Genomic DNA, 27188 nt, shown 5'->3' with positions numbered 1-27188 from the left:
AATGAGAAGGTCAGGCTCTGATCCCTTCTTCCTTCCCTTTCCTTAGTTCCATTCCCCTGACAATTCCCGTCCCAACCGAAACGAGCTTGAACTTGACACCAGACCACTTTCAGTCATTTTTCTCTTGAGTTCAGCCAGCCCGTGACACTCCCAGAGGATGCCTGTCATGCTGGGGTGCACACACCTCTGTCTCTCACAGCTCACACTCCTTCCCAGGGACCCCGATTCGCAGATGCTCCTCTGCCCCTTCCCTTTCCTTTCCCCACACCACTGTGGCTGTCGTTGTCTGCAGCCATCCTCTCCCCGTTCACATGGCCTCAGGCTGCAAATTAGTTTGGTCTTTGCGTTTAAAAAGTGCTATCTATTGTGAGGGGGCTTCCCTGGTGGCGCAGTGGTTAAGAAGCCGCCTACCAATGCAGGGGACACGGGGTCCATCCCTGGTCCGGGAAGATCCCACATGCTGCTGAGCAACTAAGCCCGTGCGTCACAACTACCGAGCCTGCGCTCTGCAACAAGAGAAGCCACCTCAATGAGAAGCCTGCACACCGCAAAGAAGAGTAGCCCCCGCTCGCCGCAACTAGAGCAAGCCCGCACAGCAACGAAGACCCAACGCAGCGAAAAATAAATAAATAAACATTTTAAAAAGTGTTATCTATTTTTTGGAATAGGTAACATATTGATATGTTTCAAAATTCAAAAACATATGAAAAAGCATATAATGAAAAGTCTTCCCACCCCTGAATCCAGCCACCCATTCCTGTCTCCAGAGGCAGCCAGTGTTACCAGCTGCTCTTGTTTATCGTGGTCTTTAGTGTGTAGATGTGCGTGCCTTGGTGTAAGGAACTCAGCTATCACCCTCAGTTTCGGGGGGGAGACCCAGAGCCAGGCAGTGCCATGCCCAGGCCCGAAGCTGGCCCGTAGGATTTCCAGGAGATGAGCCCAGGCCTGGGGCTGCTGAGGACCCCTTGGCTGAGTAGAGGAACTGGGGCCTTTCCAGTCCACACTAATCAGCTGGGTGCTTCCCTTTGAGGCCCGGTGGAGCTGTCATTGCCGGGGTGCTTGCCCTGAGCTAGACACTAAGAGCTGCTTAATTATAATCTCATCTAATTCTCTGAGGTTGGTGTTATCATCCCTATTTGACAGATGAGGAAACAGGCTCAGAGAGGTTAAGTCCTGGCCAAGATGACCCAGCATCAGGGTTCCAGCCCAGGTCTGTCTGCAGAGCTCTGCTCTTAATGTCAGCATCTTGTCTCCCTCAGCTTGTAAATTCTCTGCACAGTCGCTCCCCTCCAGCCCTTCTCTTGTGTCTCCCATCTCCTTTCCCTCCTTCTCACTTTTTTCCCTCAATAATATCAATTCTACCTTTAGGGAATGGCATCGCCTCTACTGACTTAGGTACCTGTCCTTTTCTTCCCTCCTCTCCTTGATTATCTGGGCTGGCCCGGAGCTCTTAAAGGTGAGGGAGTGCAGGTTACTGAACGTGACCCTCCCCGCCTGTTGGTGGGGACAGAGGGAGCGCGTGGAGGGAGACAGAAAAAAGACTCGGTTAAGCTTTTATTATGAACAAGGAGAGGAAATTAAATTGAAATAGATGGAGAATTTGTTAACATTTTATGCAGCTACCTGAAGTTCAAAACCCTTTTGAGCTGTGTCAGCACGATTTTCCCCAGCACGGTAAACTCTGGAAAAAACTACAAGCACATTGTTAAGATCAGTGCAAACTCATTCTCCATCACTAAAACTCAAGGGGAAATTGTAGCCAATCCTGAATGCCCCACACTCCACTAACTGAGGCATGAAGATTCCTCTCATCTCCAGAATCTCCACATGAATCATCTTTGCTGTTGCCCTTCTCTCCCTACCTCCTCCTGGGGCCTGGCTCTGGGAGCCGTGGGCGTGCGGGTGGCAGGAAATCCAGCGCAGCCAGGTGCTGTCAACCTGTCTCCCTTCCGCTCCCTGAAGAGGGGCTTCGGAAGCAAGGCTACTATGGGGCATTTTCACTCTGCACAGGCAGCTCCTGGGAACTAACACGAGGGCCACCAGACAGACCCACACCCCTGCCCCACTGCAATTCAGCCCTGCTCGGGGCCTGGGATCCCATGGTTAGGCCTTTTTCTTTGGGTGAGACTTGGGCCTCAATTAGTTCTGCTTTTTTAATGAAAATCACCTTGGGATGGGGGTGTATATGTTTCCGCACCTGCTCAACCAAGTGCACATACCAAGTGCCAGCTGGGTGGTGAGGATCCGGGGGTGGGGTGATGACGACGTACACACGCAGCTGCCTTCTGGGCACAAGGCCGGGTGTGTCGCGGGTGAGCTCTCTACTCCCGGGAGCCGTCCTGCAGGGTGCTGCCAGATGGCCAATCAGAGGCTTGGGGAAGGTAAGTAACTTGCCCCAAGTCACACTGCAAAATCAGCTGCGCTCGGGCTTCCCTGGTGGCGCAGTGGTTGGGAGTCTGCCTGCCGATGCAGGGGACACGGGTTCGTGCCCCGGTCCGGGAGGATCCCACATGCCGCGGAGCGGCTGGGCCCGTGAGCCATGGCCGCTGAGCCTGCGCGTCCGGAGCCTGTGCTCCGCCACGGGAGAGGCCACAACAGTGAGAGGCCCGCGTACCGCAAAAAAAAAAAAAATCAGCTGCGCTCACCCCTCCCATGGGGTTCCCTGATAGGTAGAAGACAGCTGCAGGGCGACGTGGTAAATTGTGCAGGGGCCCCAGGGTAGCCCCAAGGAGGGAAGCCCAGTAGCCCAGGCTGGGGAGGAGGACACCCTTGGGCCGAGTGTTGGAGGGTGTGCAGGGGTTAAACAGACCCCAAGGGAGGGGGACATGGAGGAACAAAGGACCCCAGACCTGAAGAACTGCAAGATGTCTCAGGTAGGTGGGGAATATGCTGGGGAAGACACAGGGCCTTGTCTAAAAAGACTCCATTACTGATGGCCCAGGCAGTGTCCTGGCTACCTCACCGACACCAGCCCAGTTAACCCTCCCAAGAAGCCTTGACCCAAAACTGAAAATAGAACTACCGTAGGACTCAGCAGTCCCACTCCTGGGCATATACCCTGAGAAAACCGTAATTCAAAAAGAGACATGCACCACAATATGCATTGCAGCACTATTTACAATAGTCCGGACATGGAAGCAACCTAAGTGTCCATCGACAGGTGAATGGATAAAGAAGATGTGGCACATGTATACAATGGAATATTACTCAGCCATAAAAGCAAATGAAATTGAGTTATTTGTGGTGAGGTGGATGGGCCTAGAGTCTGTCATACATAGTGAAGTAAGTCAGAAAGAGAAAAACAAATACCGTATGCTAACATATATACATGGAATCTAAAAAAAAAAAAAAGGTCATGAAGCACCTAGGGGCAGGACGGGAATAAAGACGCAGACCTACTAGAGCATGGACTCGAGGACATGGGGAGGGGGAAGGGTAAGCTGGGACCAAGTGAGAGAGTGGCATGGACATATATACACTACCAAAGGCAAAATACATAGCTAGTGGGAAGCAGCTGCATAGCACAGGGAGATCAGCTCGGTGCTTTGTGTCCACCTAGTGGGGTGGGATAGGGAGGGTGGGAGGGAGACGCAAGAGGGAAGAGATATGGGAACATATGTATATGTATAACTGATTCACTTTGTTATAAAGCAGAAACTAACACACCATTGTAAAGCAATTATACTCCAATAAAGGTGTTTAAAAAAAAAAATAAAGAGAAGCCTTGACCCTGTATTATAGGCCGGCTTAGTGATGTACTGGAAGTCACATGGTTTGGCAGAGCTGGGGTTTGAGCCCTGGTCCCCGATAGGAGGTTCCATGCTTGTAATCACTGTATTACTTTGGCGGGGGCTACATTTCCAAGACACAAGTGTAAGAACTCTTCACTTGGAAGCCTCTTACTGACTGTATTTCCAAGCCTCAAACAAAGACGCACAGCCTAACTACAGGACAGGAGAGTGGAGTCGGGACTGGCCTGGAAAGCCTCAGACCTCTGTGCCTCAGTTTCCTCCTCTGCAAAGTGAGGTGTCCTGGGTCTCAAGGATTCGGCGCAGCTCCCATGTGCCCAGAGCTCTCTGCTAAGTGCCAGGAGGGAGAAGAGGGAGGGCAGAGGAGGGATGCCCCGAATGCCCTCAGTCAAGCTCTCGAGATGAGAGTCACCTGGATGAGGGAACTGAGCATCTGGATGAGCGGTGCTTTACCCACCACTCTATTCCACTCTCGACTGGGCAGATGACACTTGCGACCTGGTCCCGAGTGCAGGGTGACCTGCAGAGGCCTCTGGGCTTGAGGCATCCTCTTTAATCAAGAACTACTTGAGAGCATTTTGTACTTTTAGCACTGAACTCAGTGCCGGGCACAGAGTCAATGCCCAATGATGTTTGCTGAATGAATGAGAAGGGGTGCAGGGTGGGGAGACTGCCTCTCGTGAGTCCCTTCTGAAGCACCCAGTGCCTGCACCCTCTCGGCAAGGCCCCTCTGCCCTACCTTGCCCAAACTCTGACCAGAAATCAGAAGAAAGCCTGGTCTTCTCAGTACCCGGGGAGCTCCCGGGATGACAAGGGTCGTCCTGGGATGAGAGTCCTACTGGGGCCCTCAAAGATGGCTTAGGACACAGATTCTCCTGTTTTCCCAAGTTTCTGACCATTCAAATTCTCCTGCCCTTACTTAGTTCAGGGTCCATCTGCTCCAGGGGGGCTCCAACTCAAACTGAGCACCTATTTTCTGACTTCCTGTTGGCCTCAGAGTGGGGACCACTTCACTGGGCCCTTGTCACACTGTTCTCTGTTGCTCTGAGTGTGTAGCTCCCTCCTAGCTGAAGGCCCTGAGGATAAGCATTGTCTCCTTTTCCAACCTGTCTCCTAGTGCAGGGATGGTCAAAGAGGGCAGTGGGAACACAGCAGAAGACTAAGGATTTAAATGGAATGTGCCCAGCATGCATTCATCCTCAATGCATGCTGAAACTCATGGGTCAAAGGTAGATGAGACATGGTATTTACATAGTCTCAAGTAACCCCCTCCTGACACACACACGAGATACTTATAAATTACACAGAGAAAGGTAGTGATTTTACAGTGTAGTAACCTGGCAGACATCACTTTAACCTGGTGATCAAAGTTAATATCACCTGGAATGAAGGAAATAGCTATAATGGGCCTCCTGGTATAATTACTGAGAAGGACACAACATTACCTATTCTTGCTGAAAATGCATAGCTGAATTTGGCCATAAGAAAATAAACAAGCCCAAATTGGGGAACATCCTACAAAATAAGTGGTTTATACTCATCTAAAGAGACATGACGACTAAATACAACTTTTTTTCTTTAAGTTTTTATTTTATATTGGAGTATAGTTGATTAAAAATGTGATAGTTTCAGGTGTACAGCAAAGCCACTCAGCCATACATATACATGTATCAATTCTCCCCCAGACTCCCCTCCCATCCAAGCTGCCACATAACATTGAGCAGAGTTCCCTGTGCTATACAGTAGGTCCTTGTTGGTTATCCTTTTTAAATATAGCAGTGTGTACATGTCAATCCCAAACTCCCTGTTACTATCCCTTCCCTTCACCCTTCCCCCTCGGTAACCATAAGTTCATTCTCTAAGTCTGTGAGTAAGTTTCTGTATTGTAAATACGTTCATTTGTATCATTTCTTTTTAGATTCTGCATATAAGTGATATTATACGATATTTCTTTCTCTTTCTCACTTAACTTCGCTCAGTATGACAATCTCTAGGTCCATCCATGTTGCTACAAATGGCATTATGTCATTCTTTTTTTATGACTAATACTCCATTGTATATATGTACCACATCTTCTTTATTCGTTCCTCTGTCAACGGACATTTAGGTTGCTTCCAAGTCTTGGCTATTGTAAACAGTGCTGCAATGAACATTGGGGTGCATGTATCCTTTTGAATTATGGTTTTCTCTGGATATATGCCCAGGAGTGGGATTACAGGGTCGTATGGTAGCTCTATTTTTAGTTCTCCATAGTGGCTGTACCAACTTACACTCCCATCAACAGTGTAGGAGGGTTGCCTTCTCTCCACACCCTTTCCAGCATTTATTGTTTGTGGATTTTTTGACAATAGCCATTTTGACGACTAATGCAATTTATGATCGTAGATTAGATCTTGGCTAGATTTTATTTTTCTTTTGTCGAAAAGGATATTTGAGGGAAGGAAATTATAAAGTTAAAAAGGAAAGTTGGAAAAGTTTGAATATGTTCTGTAGATTAGATACTAGTGCCCTATTAATGTTCATTTCCTGATTTCAATCATGGTCCTGTGGGTATGCAAGAGGATGTCCTTGTTTTTAGGAAATACATGCTGAATTATTAGGAAAAAGAAGAGTATTATGTCTGCAATTTACTCTCAAATATTTCAGAAGAAAAGTAATAATATGTGTGTTCGTTTATATATGTGTGAGAAAGAGTGAATGATAAAGCAAATGAGTTAAAATGTTAACACTGGGGAATACGGGTGAAGGGTGTACAGGAGTTCTTTGTATTATTTCTAAAACTTTTCTGTAGGTCTGACTTCAAAATTAAATGTCTGAAAAAAAGAAATGTGGCCAGTTTGAGCATTAGCTGGGTCAGCCTGGGGAGAGTTGTCAGCCGTTTGGACTGGGTGCTCCAGGGACCAGCACCCCTCCCACCCCTTCTTCCCGTGGAAACGTCCTGGGGATCTGAAAGGAGAAGCCCTGGTGTCACAGGCTGCCTGATGGAGCCACTGTGGCTCCTGCCTGTAGACCACTGAGAAAACACTAGCCAGCCCTGGCTCCTGGGGGTGCCTACTCCCACCCTCATCCCCAGGAGCAGCCTGACTAGCAAAACAAGAAAACAACATCATTTTCAGTTCTGAAGGGAGATGGGACAGATTTGAAAATACTAGAGGTGGAGAGTGGAGATGGGCGGAGAGGGAAGGGCTGCGAGCCGCTCACAGGTGCCCTTATGGAAGCGGGCAGACCGCAGCCCCAGGGACCCCTCTGGAACAGCTCTTGACTCTGTCTGCTCCAGACAGCTCTGAAGGCTGGGGTCTGGAGAGTCAGGGCTGTGGAAGCAGAGGTGGCCAGGACGCTGCATAGGGTATGAGGTGATGAGAGCACAGTCCCGACACCCAGGAAGGCAGCCCAGGCTGAGGGGAGAGACCAAGGTAAACAGTATTCTGAAACAGGCAGGTGTGCAGTGGGCTGCCCTGCTGGAGACCAAGGAGAGGGGGCTGGGAGCATCAGTGAGGTGGGGACCTGTGGCAGGTAAGTGAGACAGTGGGGGGCTGGCCGGCCTAGGTTTGCCTGGCTGCCATGGAACCCGCAGTTCTCTGTGCTCCAGAGGGGCCCGCTGCCCCTTGCCAGCCTTCAGATAAATGACAAAAGCACTCGATATGTAGAAAGTGCTTTGCAGTTGTTTACTCAGCAGATGCCTGAGCATCCTTTCGCCGCATCCCCATGTAGTCTGCAAGCCAGCTGTGCACGACTGTGCTGCCCTACATTTGGCAGGTAGAGGCACTGAGTTTGCACTGGTGAAGGGACTTGCACATGTCACACAGCTACGGTGGCACAGCAAGGACCTGAACCTCAGCCTCTGACGGAGCACTAGGTAAACTGGAAAACTGTTGCTGAGTAACAGAATCTACACAGTTCTCTTTCCACTGGGCCCTGCTGCTCTCCAAGTTTAAACACTAGGCCTAGCAATGAGCTCATTCATCTTGGGGTCCCTGTCTCCATGCCTTTGACACAGTGTTCCTCTGTCTGGGGCACCTTCCTTCCTTCCTTCCTGCCCTGGCCCAGCAACAATATCTTATCTTCCAGGAAATTGTGATTGAAGTCCCCCTCCTAGGTGCTACTGTTCAGGCCTCTGGGGCTGCACCGACTTCTGGGCACTTTAATTGCAGCTCGGCACAGTTCCTGGGTGCTGCTGGAGGCCAGGAACCACATCACTGGACTTTGTCTTGTACCTAGTGGACAGTTCAAAGATGCTTCAGAGTTTCCTGAAGACCAGTGATTCTTGAACACTTTGGATTACAGATTCCTTTGAGAATCTGATGAAAACTATGAATCCTCTGGTCCAGCTAAGCATCCAAGTGAGGAGGGAGGTGAGACAGGTAATGAGAGAGGGCTGTACGCAGGGCAGCTCTCTAGCCAGACTGATGTTTTTGGAAGGGATTTCACATCATGGGAAGAGAGAGTTTTCATTTCTAATAGAGCCCCACTCTAACACCTCCCCCTGGACAGGACAGGACAGGACAGAACAGAAGGCCGCTGGAGTCCCTGGCCGCATTTCTCCGTTCAAAGGCTCAGCTGGCAGATTTCGGGGAGGTGCCCCTAGCCAGGCCCTCCTGGGCTGTGGCCGCGTGTGCTGCCCCTCCTGTCGGGTGAGAAGCAAGCAGAGAGGCGGGGAGAAGTTCTGCTTGGGGGTCACGCTCTCAAGTCCCTTCTCAGACTCATTGCTACTCAACTTTCTTTTTTCTCCAACTCAGTAAATCTATTATTCTCCAAGTTGATATAGTAAGCTGTGTCATTTTGAGAAGAAATACACAATGGCATATTAGAGGAATCATGGATCTCCTCATTCATGCTTAGAAAAAATTTATTACAATGTAAGAAAGTCTGAATAGCATGAATTTATTATAATGATTTAACACTCCTGCACTTGAGTTAAAAATGCCCCTCCATAAATAACTGTCTCTGGAAAACATAGCAAATTTTCACAGTTTACCATTCCTCAGTGTTATATAAATCCAGCAAGCTTAAATCACTTCCAGCCGGGAGGGTGAACACCACCCACTGGGGCTGAAGCTCATCCTGTCTCAACCAGCAGGCAGCCACAAGAGGCAGGAGAGCAAACTCCCCTTCCTGCAGCCCCTCCTCTCAGCACCAGACAAGCCCACCGCAGAGCTTAAAGTGGCTCAAGTATGGGGAAGAGAGGGACAAAGAGGGGGAAAACCAGAGTTTATAACTGCTGCACAGGTGAAGGACAGTGGGCCCTGGGCATCCCCGCAGCCATCAGGCCGTGGGCCGTGGTCTGCGGTCTGCGTGCCGGTGCCAGCGCGGCGCCCGCCAAGGCCGCCAGCAGTCGGCTGCGGAGGAGGGGGCGGGAGAGGCCAGCGCCACACGCTGTCCAGACCTCAGACGGGGCCTGGTCTTCTGGCCAATCACCTCTTCAACTCCTCACAAACGCAGCCCTGCGCTTCCCTCCTGGGCCTCTGGTTCCTCCTGTTCCAATGAGCCCCTCTCAGAGCCTCCTCTGGCCCCACTGGTCGCCCTGCCTGCCCTACTTTCCTGGACACTTTGGCCTCATCATTCTGGCTTTCCTCTGGGCTAGTTTCCAGGGCTAGGTCAGCATGCCAGGCCCCAAACTTGTAAGGTAGGGATATCATCTCCATTTTTGCAAATAATTTTCTAAGTTATTATATCTGAGGCTTAGTGGGTATGAGTAACTTGCTTAAATGTACACAGCTCACAAGCGGTAAGGCTGGGTTGATTCCAAGGTCAATATATGCTGTATTTAGACACTTAACATTCTAATAGGGAGGACAAACAGTGCACAAAACAGTGCAGCACAGTTTGAGGTGGGCTGTCACAGCAGGGCTCTACAGGGTATTGTTGGAGCCCAGAGAAGAGTTGATACTGATGCCTGGGGGAGGGGGCGGAGCCGGCTCTGGGAAGATTCACCCCAAAGGACAGGCCTGCAAAAGCCACGCAGGCAGGAAAGAGCGGCGCGCCTTCGGGAGATGCCGAAGGCTGTGAGGTGCCAGGGGAGCAGAACGAAGGGAGGGCAGTGCGGGGGACGGGGATGTGGGCCAGGCACGGGGAGCCTGGGACGTCCCTCTCAGGCGTGTGCTTCTTGCCCGAAAGCACTGCCGAGTCCTTGGATTTTAGGCAGGGGAGTTACAAATCTCAGATTTGTTTCGGAAAGAAAAGCCTAGTCAATGTGGGGACGCAGTGGAGGCGTCCCAAGCCCCACTCTCCCCCAGGCCTCAGCACGGTCCTCTCTTCCTCATGAGAGACTTGCAAGCAGCCTGGAATAGTGTCAAGAGTGCTGGACTTTGGAAACACAGCTCTGTTTCATTTCTTCCCTCCCTCCCTCCCTCCCTTCCTCCCACGCACCTTACCTATCCATCTGTCTGATAAACAATGAATGAGAGCCTGCAATGTGCCAGGAACCATGCTAAGCTCTGGGGAGTTAGTGATAAATGAGACTGACAACTTAGTCTGACTGCATAGTCTAAAGGAGGAATCAGCTATATAGGTAACCGAGCACAGTAAATGTTACTGTGTGCAAAGGGATAAAGGATGCACAAAGGGCTAAAAGACCTCATAAGACAGTCAGGAAACGAACATTACAGTGCCTTTAGGAACTAAGAGAAGTTCATGGTGGTTGGAGGACAGAAGTCAAGAGAAAGAAAGCAGGAAAAAGGGGCTGGATGTCTCCAGACTGCAGTGGAGCCTAGTACACTGCACTCAGAAATCCAAGCTCACTCTTAAGGGCGATAGGAAACTATCTAACATGTTAAGCCAGGGTGTGACATAATGATGACCCTGGTAGTTTTCTGGAGAATGGTAATAACAGGTAACCCATATTGAGTGCTGATTTATTCTCTGCTGAGCACTCTTCACACATTAGTTCATTTAACCTTCACAGTAACCCTGTGAGGTAGGTTCTGTTATGGTCTCCATTTAAAGCTAAGAGTGAGGCAGAGAGAGGTGAGGTCACATACTGAAGGATGAATCCAGGCCACCTGACAGGAAGGTCAGTGAAGAGACTGTTGTACTAGAGAAGCGTCAGCAGACAGAGAGAGAGAGAGAGAGAGAGAGAGAGAGCAGTGGGCAGGCTGAGAAGTAGGACTTGGTGCTACTTGGAGGCTGAGGGTAGGAGAGCGGAAGGAGTGAGAAATGACCCTCCCAAACCCCAGTTTCTGAGTCTGAATTCCATTCATTTGGAATGGTCTAGCGGACGACCTTGGTTAAGTCTTGGTTAAGGCTTTCATTATTGGTGCCAAAGATATCACCCTCAAATTTTAGGTGTGCATCGATGTATGCCTAGCCTCATTCCATAAAGGATTTGAGGTGGCTCACAAGAAAAACCCCATATAATGAAATGATTTTTTTTTAAGTATGAAAAGAGGCCCTATCTCATAAGGATTGAATAAGACACACAGGGCCAGCCCAGGGTCTGGTGCCCAGTAAGTGCTTTGTGAGTTTCTGATGTTTTCCTGGCACCCATCGGCCTCTACTCACATGCCTGATGTTCTGTATTTATTCCTCCCTTTCTGGTGCAGGGTCTGGGTTTCCATCCTTCCTTCCTGGCTCATTCTGTCCCTCCCACGTCATCACCCTACAGTGACGTTATTTTTTTCCCATCTCTATTTCTTCCTATCATGGCTTTGTTCTCCCCTTTGTTTGTTGAAAGTAGTCCCTGATTTTTGCATCTCCAAGGAGCCGCTTTGATGATACCCCCATGTACCCCACGTTGGGAAATGATCTGTTTCCTGAAATGCATATATATAGATTTATCTGCCCATTTTTATTAAGCACAGATTAACGTGTTGTGCATATAGATATGCCAACAAATCAGAGGTGACCCCCCCGCCCCAATAACTGAGGTCATCACAACTTGATAGAGTGATTTCCAGTTGAACATAAAGAAGTAATGTTACAGTTGGCCTGTGCAGCTTTTCTCCACAGACATGCAAGGTTTCCATCAGTCTTTCTAGAATCATGAAAACTGCTCACGGATTACTGGTAACCCCTGTGGCGACCAGGCTGGGAATCAAGGGGAGGCCCCCACCAAGTTGGAAAAGTGCCCTGTAGCCAGCCAGAACTTTCACTTCCATCAACCATTCTGGTCTCGCCTTCCTTTCACAGGCTGAATTCTAAGATAAGCGGTCCTGGACTCACTCTCCCCTAACACCTTGCAAAATGGCTTCACCCAAGCTCAGTTCAGAGCCATAGTGATCAGGTGTTTACTCTTGACTTTCCAGGACTCCTTGGCTGGCCAGCAACCAATGCCCATAGACACTTCTTTTGTGATAGCTTTATGAGATCTAATTCACATACCATACAATGTACCAATTTGAAGGGTACAGTTCAGTGGTCTTTAGTATATTCACAGTTACGCAACCATCACCACAATCCATTTTTAGAACATTGTCATCACCCCAAAGAGAAACCCCATACTCTTTAGCAGTCACTCCCCATTACCCCTATTTACCCCTGCCCTAGGCAACCATTAATAGACTCTCTGTCCCTGTAGATGTGCCTATCTGGCACACTGATTGGTCTTTCTCTCCCAGAACAGTGGGAAGCAGGGTAGGCAATGTGGTAACACTACCTGCAGCATCGCCAACACATGTCCCGTCTTGCTTTGGGGAAACGGCTGGAGGCTGGGCAAGCGCATTACAGCCACTCACTGTTGGGAGCGCTTAACAGGGAGGAAAGGCAGATTCCTGTGTGCCAGGCCCTCTCCCTTGGTAGGTTAGTCTTCAATTAGGTCAAGCCTCTAGGCTCTACAAAAGCCTTGAGGCTCTACAACAACCTTTTCATACATATATATATATATATATATATATATATAGATCTCAAAGTGAGACACAGATTAAAATGTTAACATATATTGTTCAATTCATAATGAAGATGTTAGACTAGACACAAATTCACATCCTATTGCCCTGACGACCAGGAAATGCCTACAGGATAGAGAAAGGCAACTGGTGGGGGCAGGGAATGTGGCATATGAAAAATAGGTTGATTGATGCTCTGCTGAAAATCCATCTTTGCTCTTCCAAATTGCTCATTCAGGAGAGGCAAAGAAGCAATTAAACTCCATTTTGTGGCTTGTGACCCCCCCAAAGCCTTTACTTTAGGTCCTGTTTATGATTGTTCTAAGGCAAACAAGCTTCTTGAAGAAATCACAATCCTTTTCTTGGTCTTTCTGGCATCCTCTTACTCCAGAGAGCAGTAAGGGCACTGGTGTCCAGAATAGGAAAGTGTGGTTGTGGCTGATCCGAGGGAGCTGGGTGTACTTAAGGTGGTCATGACACGTGGGGCAAGGAAAAGGTAGCTCTGCAAACTTAACTTTAACTGAGAAAATGGTCCAGGGCTCTCCGTTTGTTTTCACCCAGTTTTTGGCCACACCAAAGAAAGCTCTATTTTCCAAAGGCTTCTGGAATGGGATGAAAGTGATTCAGTTACTTTCTTAGGGGTGAACTGTAAGAGGAAATTGTAATCTGCAATAATTTTCAAGCTTTCAACTGAATGACTACAACTGGTTTGTCCTGACCTGATATCTACCTCAGATTAAGAGTATGGTATTGGTAGGCTATATTCTTCTCTCCTCCAAAGAACAAAAAGACCCAAGTGAAGGAAGGTTGGGTGGAGGTGACAGGGCCTCAGTCTGAAGAGACAATGAGATTTGGATTTACCCAGACAGGAAGTTGCTCCAGAAGGCTCTTGTAGGCTGAAATAATCTAGTTTTGATAAAGACTTCAGGGAAGCCATGCAGTCTCACTAAGTGCAGGCTGCCCTGCATGGTCTGACGTTAGCTACCAATAATGACTGACAGGCTTAGTCTCAGTTCAGGCCAGGGGCTGGTGAAAGGGAGAGAGAAAAAAGCAACACGCTCCACACCAAATAAAGTCATCAAGTAATGCATATCTTCCCCTGGCTTCCAATGACTGGAAAGTTTTAAACTCACTGGCTCTACCAGGCTCATCATACTGCCCATAAGCTTGAGAGGCCTCTGGAGCCCACTGTAAGCTGAGGGACCCATCTCAAGAGCCCTGCCGAACAGGAGAGCAGAGAGAGTACATTTCGAGTGTACTTCTTCCACAGGCTTTCTCTGTGAGGCCCAGTGGGAGAAAGGGGGAGACTCTGCGTGGGGTGGTGGAACATTATCTGGCAAGTGGAGGTGGCTCTTTGGGGCCATGAGACAGTGGTCTTGAGTAGAGCACGTGCAAGGCATGGTCAATCAGGGCCTTGACTCCACATGGGGAGAGAGGGGAGGCCAGGGGAAGTCTATCAGCCTGTAGCAGCTGATGGGAAGTTCACCAGGGTGAGTAAAACAGACACTTGGGGCAAGAAAAAATACTGAGAGAGTGCTCTTATTTACCCTGGGAAATGGCTGACCATAGGACAAGCATTTCAGGCCAGTGCCTCCCCTAGGGCAGTACTCGCTTGTGTAATCTAATGCTGGTTTCTAAGGGTTGGGAGGGCCTCCCTCTAGCTCATTAAGCCCTTTTGGTTATAGGTTGGGCAGCGGCCAGGCTGATGACTGCTGAGACTGACTCACAATTGGCCCTCAGTGTTGCTTGTGATGGGAGAGGCACCACCAACTCTAACCTCAGAATTAACTGACTGACTTAGAAAAAGGTAGGTGGTAAGAAAACAGGGTGGAGAGGTAAAAGGGTCTATCTTTCTGAAATTGCTTATATTACAAAGGGGCTACATTTAAACTAGAGGGATCTCTCAATGGAAAGGTTTTCCTTGTGTACAAAAGAGAGCCAACCTTTTCTAGCAAAATATTGAGAAGGAAACACTCTTAAATGAGGCTGAGTATGCAAAGGCCTCTGCCATGCAGAAAGTGTCCTATGTTAATGTTGTAATCTCTGCTTGGCATAGAAAAGCTACTGTCCTCCACCCCCATCCGTCCTTAATGTGTTATCTACTGATTGGTCTGATCAGAAACACCCTGTGTTGTTAGAATGATTTCTATATTCGACACGTAACAGGATGCTAGTGAGATAGGTCCCTCCCTGTGAAAGGAGAGACACAATTACGTTGCAGTCAAATAATTAAAAATCCTGGATCAGTATATAAAAACACCCACTCATTTCTGATGGAAATTTTGCAGCATGTGCTTCAGTGTCAAATGAAAAAGATATCTTCCAGAATTTGATCCTCCTCCAGGTCTTCAGGGGTCCTGCGTGCCCTGGTCTTGTTCCAGGTTGATTTCAGAGGACTGAATAGGCAAGTACTGTGATGCCATGACCCAGCTTCTCTGGAGCGATGGGGCCGCGGTTTGGAAGCAGTCTTGGGACTCAGAGATTGAACCAAATCCAATAGAGATGTCTCATACCTGTTAACACATACAACCCAGACAGAAAATGATCAGATCAGTAAAACATTAAAATCCAAAAAGCCCACAGAGATGGGCTGCCCAGGGCAAGAATCAGACCACAGATCACATCATACGCAGGAGGGCCTTCTAGGAGATATTTAGGGAAGTTCAGAGGGGCTCTGCTGTCTGTCTGTCTCTAAGCTCTTCTTTTCTGCTGACTACTAACATTCTTTTCTAACCTGCAAAGACAGACCGTAGGGTGGACAAAGTAATCATGATAACAATAACAATATTAGTAGCAACATTTATCGCAGGCTTACTAAAGCATCAGGCACTGTTCTCAATGCTTTACATGTATCTCACTTTCATTTAACCCTCTACATAATCCTATGAGGTAGGTCCTGTAGTACTCTGATCCCCATTATATACACGAAGAAAGCAAGGCTCAGAGAAGTAACGCGCCTAGCAAGAAGAAGACACTACACGGCAGGGTCAGGATTTGAACCCAGATCATTTGCTTCCAGCCCTTGTACACAGGACACTACGCTGCCTCTCAACTTCTTTGCAGGCAGACAGACTTGGCTGATATCTCTGCTCTACCATGTGCAAGCTCTGTGACTTAGGGAAAGTTATTCAGTCTCTCAGTTCAGTTTGTCATGCGTAAGGGACCAACAGAAATCCTGTTAGGATTAAATTAATGAGTTGGTATAAATTAACATGTGATAAGTACTCAAACGAAATGAACCACCACCAACCACAACAAAGACCGGTATTCACCCAAAGAAGGTGATGTTGGGTATATGGTGGGATTGGAAGGGAGTCCTCTATTATGAGCTCCTTCAGGAAGTCCAAACAATTGATTCCAACAAGTACTGCTCCCACTTAGACCAACCGAAAGCAGCACTTGACAAAAAGTGTCTGGAATTAGTCAACAGAAGATGTATAATCTTCCATCAGGATAACGCAAGACTGCATGTTTCTTTGAAGACCAGGCAAAAACTGCTACAGCTTGGCTGGGAAGTTCTGATTCATTCGTCGTAATGGAAAATATTTCAATTCCCTGGAAGACTGTAAGAGGCACCTGGAACAGTCCTATGCTCAAAAAGATAAAAAGTTTTGGGAAGATGGAATTATGAAGTTGTCTGAAAAATAGCAGAAGGTAATGGAACAGAAGGGTAAATACGTTGCTCAATAAAGTTCTTGGTGAAAATGAAAAATGTGTCTTTTATCTTTACTTAAAAACCAAAGGCAGAAGAGAGGGGGAAGATGGCGGAAGAGTAAGACGTGGAGATCACCTTCCTCCCCACAGATACATCAGAAATACATCTACACGTGGAACAACTCCCACAGAACACCTACTGAATGCTGGCAGAAGACCTCAGACCTCCCAAAAGGCAAGAAACTCCCCATGTACCTGGGTAGGGCAAAAGAAAAAAGAATAAACAGAGACAAAACAATAGGGACGGGATCTGCACCAGTGGGAGGGAGCTGTGAAGGAGGAAAGGTTTCCACACACTAGGAAGCCCCTTCGCGGGCGGAGACTGCGGGTGGCGGAGCAGGGGAGCTTCGGCGCCGCGGAGGAGAGCACAGCAACAGGGGTGCGGAGGGCAAAGCGGGGAGATTCCCGCACAGAGGATCGGTGCCGACCGGCGCTCACCAGCCCGAGAGGCTTGTGTGCTCCCCCGCCGAGGCGGGCGGGGCTGGGAGCTGAGGCCCGGGCTTTGGTCGGAGTGCAGGGAGAGGACTGGCAACGTGAACACAGCCTGCAGGGGTTAGTGCACCACAGCTAGCTGGGAGGGAGTCTGGGGAAAAGTCTGGACCTGCCGAAGAGGCAAGAGACTTTTTTTTCCCTCTTTGTTTCCTGGTTAACAGCTGATCTTTCAGCAGAAACTCTGCAAGCCAAAAGGGACTGGCAGGACATATTTAAAGTGATGAAGGAGAAAAACCTACAACCAAGATTACTCTACCCAGCAAGGATCTCATTCAGATTTGATGGAGAAATTAAAACCTTTACAGACAAGCAAAAGCCGAGAGAGTTCAGCACCACCAAACCAGCTTTACAACAAATGCTAAAGGATCTTCTTTAGGCAAGAAACACAAGAGAAGGAAAAGACCTATAATAACAAACGCAAAACAATTAAGAAAATGGGAATAGGAACATACATATCGATAATGACCTTAAATGTAAATGGATTAAATGCTCCCACCAAAAGACACAGACTGGCTGAATGGATACAAAAACAAGACCCATATATATGTTGTCTACAAGAGATCCACTTCAGACCTAGAGACACATACAGACTGAAAGTGAGGGGATGGAAAAAGATATTCCATGCAAATGGAAACCAAAAGAAAGCTGGAGTAGCAATTCTCATATCAGACAAAATAGAATTAAAAATAAAGACTACCACAAGACACAAAGAAGGACACTACATAATGATCAAGGCATTGATCCAAGAAGAAGATATAACAATTGTAAATATTTATGCACCCAACATAGGAGCACCTCAATACATAAGGCAAAAACTAGCAGCCATAAAAGGGGAAATCGACAGTAACACATTCATAGTAGGGGACTTCAACACCCCACTTTCACCAATGGACAGATCATCCAAAATGAAAATAAATAAGGAAACACAAGCTTTAAATGATACATTAAACAGGATGGACTTAATTGATATTTATAGGACACTCCATCCAAAAACAACAGAATACACATTTTTCTCAAGTGCTCATGGAACATTCTCCAGGATAGATCATATCTTGGGTCACAAATCAAGCCTTGGTAAATTTAAGAAAATTGAAATTGTATCAAGTATCTTTTCCGACCACAACGCCATGAGACTAGATATCAATTATAGGAAAAGATCTGTAAAAAATACAAACACATGGAGGCCAAATAATACACTACTTAATAACGAAGTGATCACTGAAGAAATCAAAGAGGAAATCAAAAAATACCTAGAAACAAATGACAATGGAGACACGATGACCCAAAACCTATGGGATGCAGCAAAAGCAGTTCTCAGAGGGAAGTTTATAGCTATACAAGCCTACCTTAAGAAACAGGAAACATCTCGAATAAACAACCTAACCTTGCACCTAAAGCAATTAGAGAAAGAAGAACAAAAAAACCCCAAAGTTAGCAGAAGGAAAGAAATCATAAAAATCAGATCAGAAATAAATGAAAAAGAAATGAAGGAAACGATAGCAAAGATCAATAAAACTAAAAGCTGGTTCTTTGAGAAGATAAACAAAATTGATAAACCATTAGCCAGACTCATCAAGAAAAAAAGCGAGAGGACTCAAATCAATAGAATTAGAAATGAAAAAGGAGAAGTAACAACGGACACTGCAGAAATACAAAAGATCATGAGAGATTACTACAAGCAACTCTATGCCAATAAAATGCACAACCTGGAAGAAATGGACAAATTCTTAGAAATGCACACCCTGCCAAGACTGAATCAAGAAGAAATAGAAAATATGAAGAGACCAATCACGAGCACTGCAATTGAAACTGATTAAAAATCTTCCAACAAACAAAAGGCCAGGATCAGATGGCTTCACAGGCGAATTCTATCAAACATTTAGAGAAGAGCTAACACCTATCCTCAAACTCTTCCAAAATACAGCAGAGGGAGGAACACTCCCAAACTCATTCTACGAGGTCACCATCACCCTGATACCAAGACCAGACAAGGATGTCACAAAGAAAGAAAACTACAGTCCAATATCACTGATGAACATAGATGCAAAAATCCTCAACAAAATACTAGTAAACAGAATTCAACAGCACATTAAAAGGATCATGCACCATGATCAAGTGGGGTTTATTCCAGGAATGCAAGGATTCTTCAATATATGCAAATCAATCAATGTGATACACTATATTAACAAATTGAAGGAGAAAAACCATATGGTCATCTCAATAGATGCAGAGAAAGCTATCGACAAAATTCAACAACGATTTATGATAAAAACCCTGCAGAAAGTAGGCACAGAGGGAAATTTCCTCAACACAATAAAGGCCATATATGAGAAACCCACAGCCAACGTCGTCCTCAATGGTGAAAAACTGAAAGCATTTCCACTAAGATCAGGAAGAAGACAAGGTTGCCCACTCTCACCACTCTTATTCAACATAGTTTTGGAAGTTTTAGCCACAGCAATCAGAGAAGAAAAGGAAAGAAAAGGAATCCAAATCGGAAAAGAAGTAAAGCTGTCACTGTTTGCAGATGACATGATACTATACATAGAGAATCCTAAAGATGCTAGCAGAAAACTACTAGAGCTAATCAATGAATTTGGTAAAGTAGCAGGATACAAAATTAATGCACAGAAATCTCTGACATTCCTATACACTAATGATGAAAAATCTGAAAGTAAAATCAAGAAAACACTCCCATTTACCATTGCAACAAAAAGAAAAAAATATCTAGGAATAAACCTACCTAAGGAGACAAAAGACCTGTATGCAGAAAATTATAAGACAGTGATGAAAGAAATTAAAGATGATACAAATAGATGGAGAGATATACCATGTTCTTGGATTGGAAGAATCAACAATGTGAAAATGATTCTACTACCCAACACAATCTACAGATTCAATGCAATCCCTATCAAACTACCACTGGCATTTTTCACAGAACTAGACCAAAAAATTTCACAATTTGTATGGAAACACAAAAGACTCCGAATAGCCTAATCAAGCTTGAGAACGAAAAACGGAGCTGGAGGAATCACGCTCCCTGACTTCAGACTATACTACAAAGCCACAATAATCAAGACAGTATGGTACTGGCACAAAAACAGAAAGATAGATCAATGGAACAGGATAGAAAGCCCAGAGATAAACCCACGCACATATGGTCACCTTATCTTTGATAAAGGAGGCAGGAATGTACAGTGGAGAAAGGACAGCCTCTTCAATGAGTGGTGCTGGGAACACTGGACAGGTACATGTAAAAGTATGAGATTAGATTGCTCCCTAACACCATACACAAAAATAAGCTCAAAATGGATTAAAGACCTAAATGTAAGGCCAGAAACTATCAAACTCTTAGAGGAAAACATAGGCAGAACACTCTATGACATAAATCACAGCAAGATCCTTTTTGACCCATCTCCTAGAGAAATGGAGATAAAAACAAAAATAAACAAATGGGACCTAATGAAACTTCAAAGCTTTTGCACAGCAAAGGAAACCATAAACAAGACCAAAAGACAACCCTCAGAATGGGAGAAAATATTTGCAAATGAATCAACTGACAAAGGATTAATCTCTAAAATTTACAGGCAGCTCATGCAGCTCAATAACAAAAAAATAAACAACCCAATCCAAAAATGGGCAGAAGACCTAAATAGACATTTCTCCAAAGAAGATATACAGACTGCCAACAAACACATGAAAGAATGCTCAACATCATTAATCATTAGAGAAATGCAAATCAAAACTACAATGAGATATCATCTCACACCAGTCCTCTTGCACTGTTGGTGGGAATGTAAATTGATACAGCCACTATGGAGAACAGTATGGAGGTTCCTTAAAAAACTAAAAATAGAATTACCATACGACCCAGCAATCCCACTACTGGGCATATACCCTGAGAAAACCATAATTCAAAAAGAGTCATGTACCAAAATGTTCATTGCAAGCCCTATTTACAATAGCCAGGAGATGGAAACAACCTAAGTGTCCATCACCGGATGAATGGATAAAGATGTGGCACATATATACCACGGAATATTACTCAGCCATAAAAAGAAACGAAATTGAGCTATTTGTAATGAGGTAGATGGACCTAGAGTGTGTCATACAGAGTGAAGTCAGTCAGAAAGAGAAAGACAAATATGGTATGCTAACACATATATATGGAATTTAAGAAAAAACAATGTCATGAAGAACCTAGGGGTAAGACAGGAATAAAGACACAGACCTACTAGAGAATGGACTTGAGGATATGGGGAGGGGGAAGCGTAAGCTGTGACAAAGTGAGAGAGTGGCATGGACATATATACACTACCAAACGCAAAATACATAGCTAGTGGGAGGCAGCTGCATGACACAGGGAGATCAGCTGGGTGCTCTGTTACCACCTAGAGGGGTGGGATAGGGAGGGTGGGAGGGAGGGAAATGCAAGAGGGAAGAGATATGGGAACATATGTATATGTATACCTGATTCACTTTGTTATAAAGCAGAAACTAACACACCATTGTAAAGCAATTATACTCTAATAAAGATGTTAAAAAAAAAACCAAAAAAACATAACCAAAGGCACTTTTTGGCCAACCCAATAAAATCTGATGGGACAAGGGAGCATGTGCGTGAACAGAGGAGATATGCCAGGCATGTATATGTGGGTTCTGGCCCACAGCACAGTGTGTATGCCAAACAGTTGGCTGCCTGCTTGGTATGCACATTCATGCCAGAAGCAGTATGGGGTGGTGCAGGGCCCCAGATTAGTGATGGTGATGGTGGCAGAAGCAGCAGTGGTGGTGGCAGTCGGGGGAGGCTGGCTTGCCTATCTTCCCAGAGCTCATCCCCAAGGCAAAAATATTAGCTCTCTGGCCTGAGCACTGGGATAAGAACTGCTAGTGTTTAGGCAATAAACGTCAGTAAATTATTACAAAATAAAAGTATACGCATGGACATTGTAATATAGCATATCAAAGAGATATCAGAAATCTTCAAAGAGTTTAGAATCTCTGGTTTTAAAAACTGCTGCAACATTGCAAAGCAAATATCCACAGGCTGAGAAACAGCACTTAAATATAAAGATTGTTGCATTTCATGGAAAAGAACATTGTTTTTATATACAGCTTCAAATGAACCAATTAATGAGGAATACAGTTTTAAAATTAATTTTTTCTTTGTAATTTAAGATACAGTAATAGAAAGCATAATAGGCATTTTGAATTACCTACAAACCATTAGGTGACTTTCGGTTTCTCATCTGACCTCTACAAGTTACAGAAAATGCCAGAGAAAACATTAAAATGGCATTGTACAAATTTAAATTTATACACATACATGAAACTATGTGTATGAATAGTTAAATCTTTTAAAAAAATTGTTCCATAAGAACCATCAGTCCTAGATATACTAACATATACTATTTATATTTGTATAATATACAAAATATACTATATATATTTTGAAATAATTTATCAGAAATCTATCCGAATGTCACAGCTTATAAAATATCCTTAACAGTTCCAGTGTCAGCTGACTCAGCAGAAAGATCTTTCTCAAAATTAAAAATTACCAAAATTTATGTGTGATCTTTCTATTTGCCAAGAGCAACTAATCTGCCTTTAAGTATATCACTTAAAATAAAGTTGCTAAAAGTATAAACTTTGATGATCTAATAAATGAATTTGAAAAAACATGAACCAGAAAAATCTTATGATCAACCAAGTTATCACATTAATAAAGTATTACTACTTATTATATTATATAAAATTATAACATCAAAAATATTTTTTTTGCTATCTGCAGGTTTATATTACTCATGTATCACCTGTTATTTTATAAATTTCTTCTTAAAGGAAAATGCTTTGTAGTTTAGTCCCTTTAACTGCATTTTTCATCCTACCTTTTGAACAAGGGATTTTCATTTTGCACTGGTCTTGTAAGTTATGTAGCTGACCCTGCCCTTAAGTCCCAGGCAAGACCTTGAAATGAAACAATTTCAAGGTCCAGCGCATAAGCTGCACTGGATGAAAAGCTAAACATGGTGCAGGAGCTTTCCCTTCCCACTCTCTTTTTTCACCTTTGGTGATTTCAGTAGATCTCTCCCGATTACCCTCCTCTTCTCTTACCTTTTAAATGATGGAATGTCCCAGGGCTTAATCTTTAGTTCTCACGTCTTAGGTAATTCTATTCATTCTCATGACTTTTAATAACAGCAATATGTTAATGACTCCTAAATGTATAGCTCTAACATCAACCTCGCTCTCGAGCTCCAGACTCATACACCCAACTGTTGCCTGATATCTCCACTTGGATGTGCGATAGGTATCTCAAACTATCTAAAACAGAACTATTATTTTTTTTTTCTCTAAATCCCACTCCTCTCCATCAACGCAGCTGCTCAGGGTTGCCAAAAACCTGCTGGTATGCTTGATTCCTACCTCTGGGCCTGTGCGTGTGTTGAATCCTCTACTTAGGATGCTCTCCTCTCAGATCTTAGTTGCTTTTCTCTTTCAACAGTTACAAGAGTAGCGTCATTATTTTGTTTATGTTATTATCTCCAGTGCCAAGATTGGTATCTGACCCAAGGTAGGAGCTAAATATTTGTTGAAAAAATGAATGGTTCTATGGTTCAAGTTTTAGCACCTTCCTCCATAGGCCGCTTTTTAGATCTTTGGACAGCTAGTCTTTTAAAAAATTACAATATATTTCAAACAGTATGGAAGTATTACTCACCCAATTATTCTTCTTGTTCTTTTATAAAAAAGGATAATATACATATGGATTGTATAAACTACTTTTTCACTTAATATATTGGGAATATTTTTTCCATGTCAATTTTTTATAACATTATTTTTAATGATTTCAGATTACTTTGTCTCCTGGAAGCACTCTTAACTTAGTTAACCAATCCACTATTGAAGAGCACTTAGGTTAGGTCCAAGGTCTTTTGAGACTAAATCAGCTATGTCTCTCATTCCTTTTTTCAATCAGTCAATGCCCACAGGCTATTCTCTATCCCAATTCATCATAAATTAGCAAAGTACTGCTATCCCTATTACGTTCTGTAGTTTTACTCTCTTTTTTTCCCAACCCTTCCCATCTCCTATTTTAACTGAAACTCGGTTCTTTCCCGGGGTCAGTGTTTCCCTTACATCCTTCTCAGTGAGAATTGTTAATACTCAATATACCCTATATATTTCAGGGCCAAGAGGTAGTATTTGGATCATCACTGCTTCCATTTTTGCTTTTTGATCATTATTTTCCCTGTCTCTCATTAAACTCCCAGTGCTCTGAGGATTCTGTCATCTGCTCTACCACCTTCAACCTCTCTTCATCTGTAACATCTATTTACCCATTCACTCTCAATCACTGATGATAACACTTGATTCAGTCTTCTCCTTCAACTGTTACCATCATCCCTGCTAATGTCAACATTACATGAATGACACTCAACCAACATTCTGACTTAGTTCTTTGTCCTCTCAGGTCAAATACTTTCTCAGTAAGGCTTTCTTTTTATATCCAGGAACTTGTGACCAATTAAACAGCATCTCTTCTGAATTCAGTAATTCAAACATCCTACTACTTCCTGATGCCCACATCTTACCCTCAAGCTTGTTTTTTCAACTGTTCCCACTATCTCTGCCCACTGGTCTCAACGAACCATTAATTCAAATAATCATTGCTCTAAGAACTGGGAGTGAAGTGGTGAACAAGATAGCTCAAATCTCTGTCCTGTGGGACCATTAATAGCTTACCTTCTTCCCAACCCTTTACTTCTTATTGAACTTGAATTTCATGGTCCAGCATTCCAAACACTCGTTTAACAAAGCTCTTAAAATCATGTCCCCTGTATATTTGTCCCCTCCCCTAAATCTGGCAAAATCATAATACTGCATGAATCCAAATGTCTGCCTTTTCTGTGAATTATAGTTGGGAAACTTAGTGTAAATAAAACAAAATCAAAGAAACAAGAAAGAAACAAAGAGCAGATCCAATATAGATTCCTAGTCACTAACCTTAAACGGGTGCTAAACATTTTCTTTTTTTTTTTTGCGGCACGCGGGCCTGTCACTGTTGTGGCCTCTCCCGTTGCGGAGCACAGGCTCTGGACGCGCAGGCTCAGCAGCCATGGCTCGCGGGTCCAGCCACTCCGCAGCATGTGGGATTTTCCCGGACCGGGTCATGAACCCGTGACCCCTGCATCCGCAGGCAGACTCTCAACCACTGCGCCACCAGGGAAGCCTGCTAAACGTTTTCTGACAGAGCTACTGTATTTCTCTAATCAGCTGTTCTGCTCTCTTCATTTCCCCTTCTCGCAATTTATGCTAAACAGATGGCCTTGCTTCCCACATCAGAGAAAGGAGGTCATCAACGAGAAACTGTCGTCACTTTGTCACAAGTCTTTCAGCACCTATCATTTCCTCCTTTTACACTGAAGGAAGTGATCCTTCTCTTAGACAAGGCTAATCACTCCATTTGTGCTTCTTAGGAACCTTTTAGTATTGACTATCCACTCTAGAACTTTCAATCTTTTCCTGTTTACTAGATAACTAAGAGCACTTAAGACATTCTTTCATTTCCATAACCACACCATTTCTCAATTTTTTTCCAACCTGGCTTTCATCTTCTGTACTAAAATTGAACTCACCAAATTTCACCAGTGACTTCCATGCTGCTAAATCCAATGGACAGTTTGTAGTCCTTATTTTACATAATGTCTTGCCAGCATTCAATGTGGCTGATTGCTTCTTTATAAACTTTAAACTGTTTTATTGAGGTAAAATATGCATACAGAGAAGTACACCTATTTAAAGCATTCAGCTCAGTGATTTTTAGTTTAACAGAGTTGAACAACTATCATAATTTAATTTGAGAACATTTCATTCCCCACCCCCCTCCCCCACCCCCCGAGAAACTGCCCATTAGCAGTCACCCCCTATTACATTCCTTTTTTTGCCAAATAATATGCCACAGTATGAATATAACACATTTTATTTATCTTTCATCACATGATAGACACTGGATTGTTTCTATCTTTTGGCTATTGTGAACAGTGCTGCTATGAACAGTCATGTATGTGTTTTTAGTAAACATATGTTTTCATTTCTCTTGGGTCGATACCTAAGGGTGGGATTGCAAATTCTATGTTTAACCTTTTAAGGAACTGCCAGACTGTTCTCTAAAGTGGATGTGTCACTTCATGTCAGTATTTGGAGGTCTTTTTTCTGGGACTATTAAGCTTCTTCAGAGAAGAATCTTTCAGTATTCTGGGAGGGCGATGTGGTCTACTTCTGGGACAGGGAAGGAGGTTGACTTTTTCCATTTTTATACTTTGAATTCATCCCATTTTCAGTGCTCATCTAATCTTCCAAAGTACATGACATTCCTGTGTCTTCTCTTCTCTATTGAATTTCTCCAGAGAATTCATCTCGTCTTTTGTCTGGGACTAATATTCCATATATGGCACTGTGGCAGGAGTACTGGGTTTTTTGATTCTTGCTTCAAATGTCCACCTCATTTTTAGTTCTGCCTCATATCACCACTCTTTACTGTTCATGTTGCTTCCAATTCCCAAACTTTTACAAAGTTCTGTGACATCAATCTCTTCATTTGAATACCCTTCTCAGTGCTTTCTATGTGGTAGCTTCCTCTGTCCTGTCTAGTAAGTCACTAACCCTACATTCATTTTCCATTTTCCAAAAATGTATATAAATCTCAGGTATATTGATGACTCTTCTCCCATTTATTCTTGTGGATTTACACCTTTAAAAACATTAATTTACTCTCATCTTACTGGTGTCTCAGGAAATAGAAGAGATAAATACAAGTTCTCAATTAATCATCTTAGCTAGGAAATACATTTGCAGAAAGGTTCCATAAATTTCTAGGTTTATTATTAGAAATTTCTGAGTTTTTTCATCGCTATTACAAATGAGTTTCCCCCTCCCCACTTTATCTTTCAAATAGCTAATGTTGGTATCAAGATTTATAGTAATTGAGTTTCTTGGTTATTTTTTTGTGGCGACACCACACGGCATGTGGGATTTTAGCTCCCACGTCCTCTGCACTGGAAAAGTGGAGTCTTAACCACTGGACCGCCAAGGAAGTCCCTACAGTGATTGAGTTTTGTACATTACTGAACTCTCAATTCTTTATTTTTTCAATTGATTTTTATGGGTTTTATGGGTTAACAATTACAAACCTTATAATCATAAGGTTTATGTGTTCTCCCATATTTGTATTATTTTTTCTTATATTATTGTATTGGCTAGAACTTCCAGGGCAATACAAGTTTTATAGCCACCTTTGTATAATTCTGATCTAAACAGAAATTATTCTATTTTATCACTATTAAGTATTTCTCATCTAGATATTTTTTATTATATTAAGAAGTATTTTCTCTTTTGGCTTACTAAAAGC

The 27188-nt window shown here is 44.2% G+C and overlaps 1 protein-coding gene across 1 annotated transcript in view; it reads right to left on the bottom strand.

Moving 5' to 3' along the window:
- Nucleotides 1-14780: 14780 nt before the first annotated feature.
- Nucleotides 14781-27188, bottom strand: part of KIAA1328 (KIAA1328 ortholog) — a 382563-nt gene continuing 370155 nt past the window's right edge. Inside the window, exon 10 of the mRNA XM_007455220.1 lies at nt 14781-15081. Coding sequence (XP_007455282.1) covers nt 14871-15081 — 211 coding nt within the window. The 3' untranslated portion in view covers nt 14781-14870. The remainder of the gene's footprint in view (nt 15082-27188) is intronic.

The sequence above is a fragment of the Lipotes vexillifer genome, unplaced genomic scaffold (genome assembly GCF_000442215.2).
Source record: "Lipotes vexillifer unplaced genomic scaffold, Lipotes_vexillifer_v1.1 scaffold90, whole genome shotgun sequence".
Lineage (NCBI taxonomy): Eukaryota > Metazoa > Chordata > Mammalia > Artiodactyla > Lipotidae > Lipotes > Lipotes vexillifer.
The sequence above is the reverse complement of the archived record's forward strand: the minus strand, read 5'-3'. Positions and strand labels throughout refer to the sequence as shown.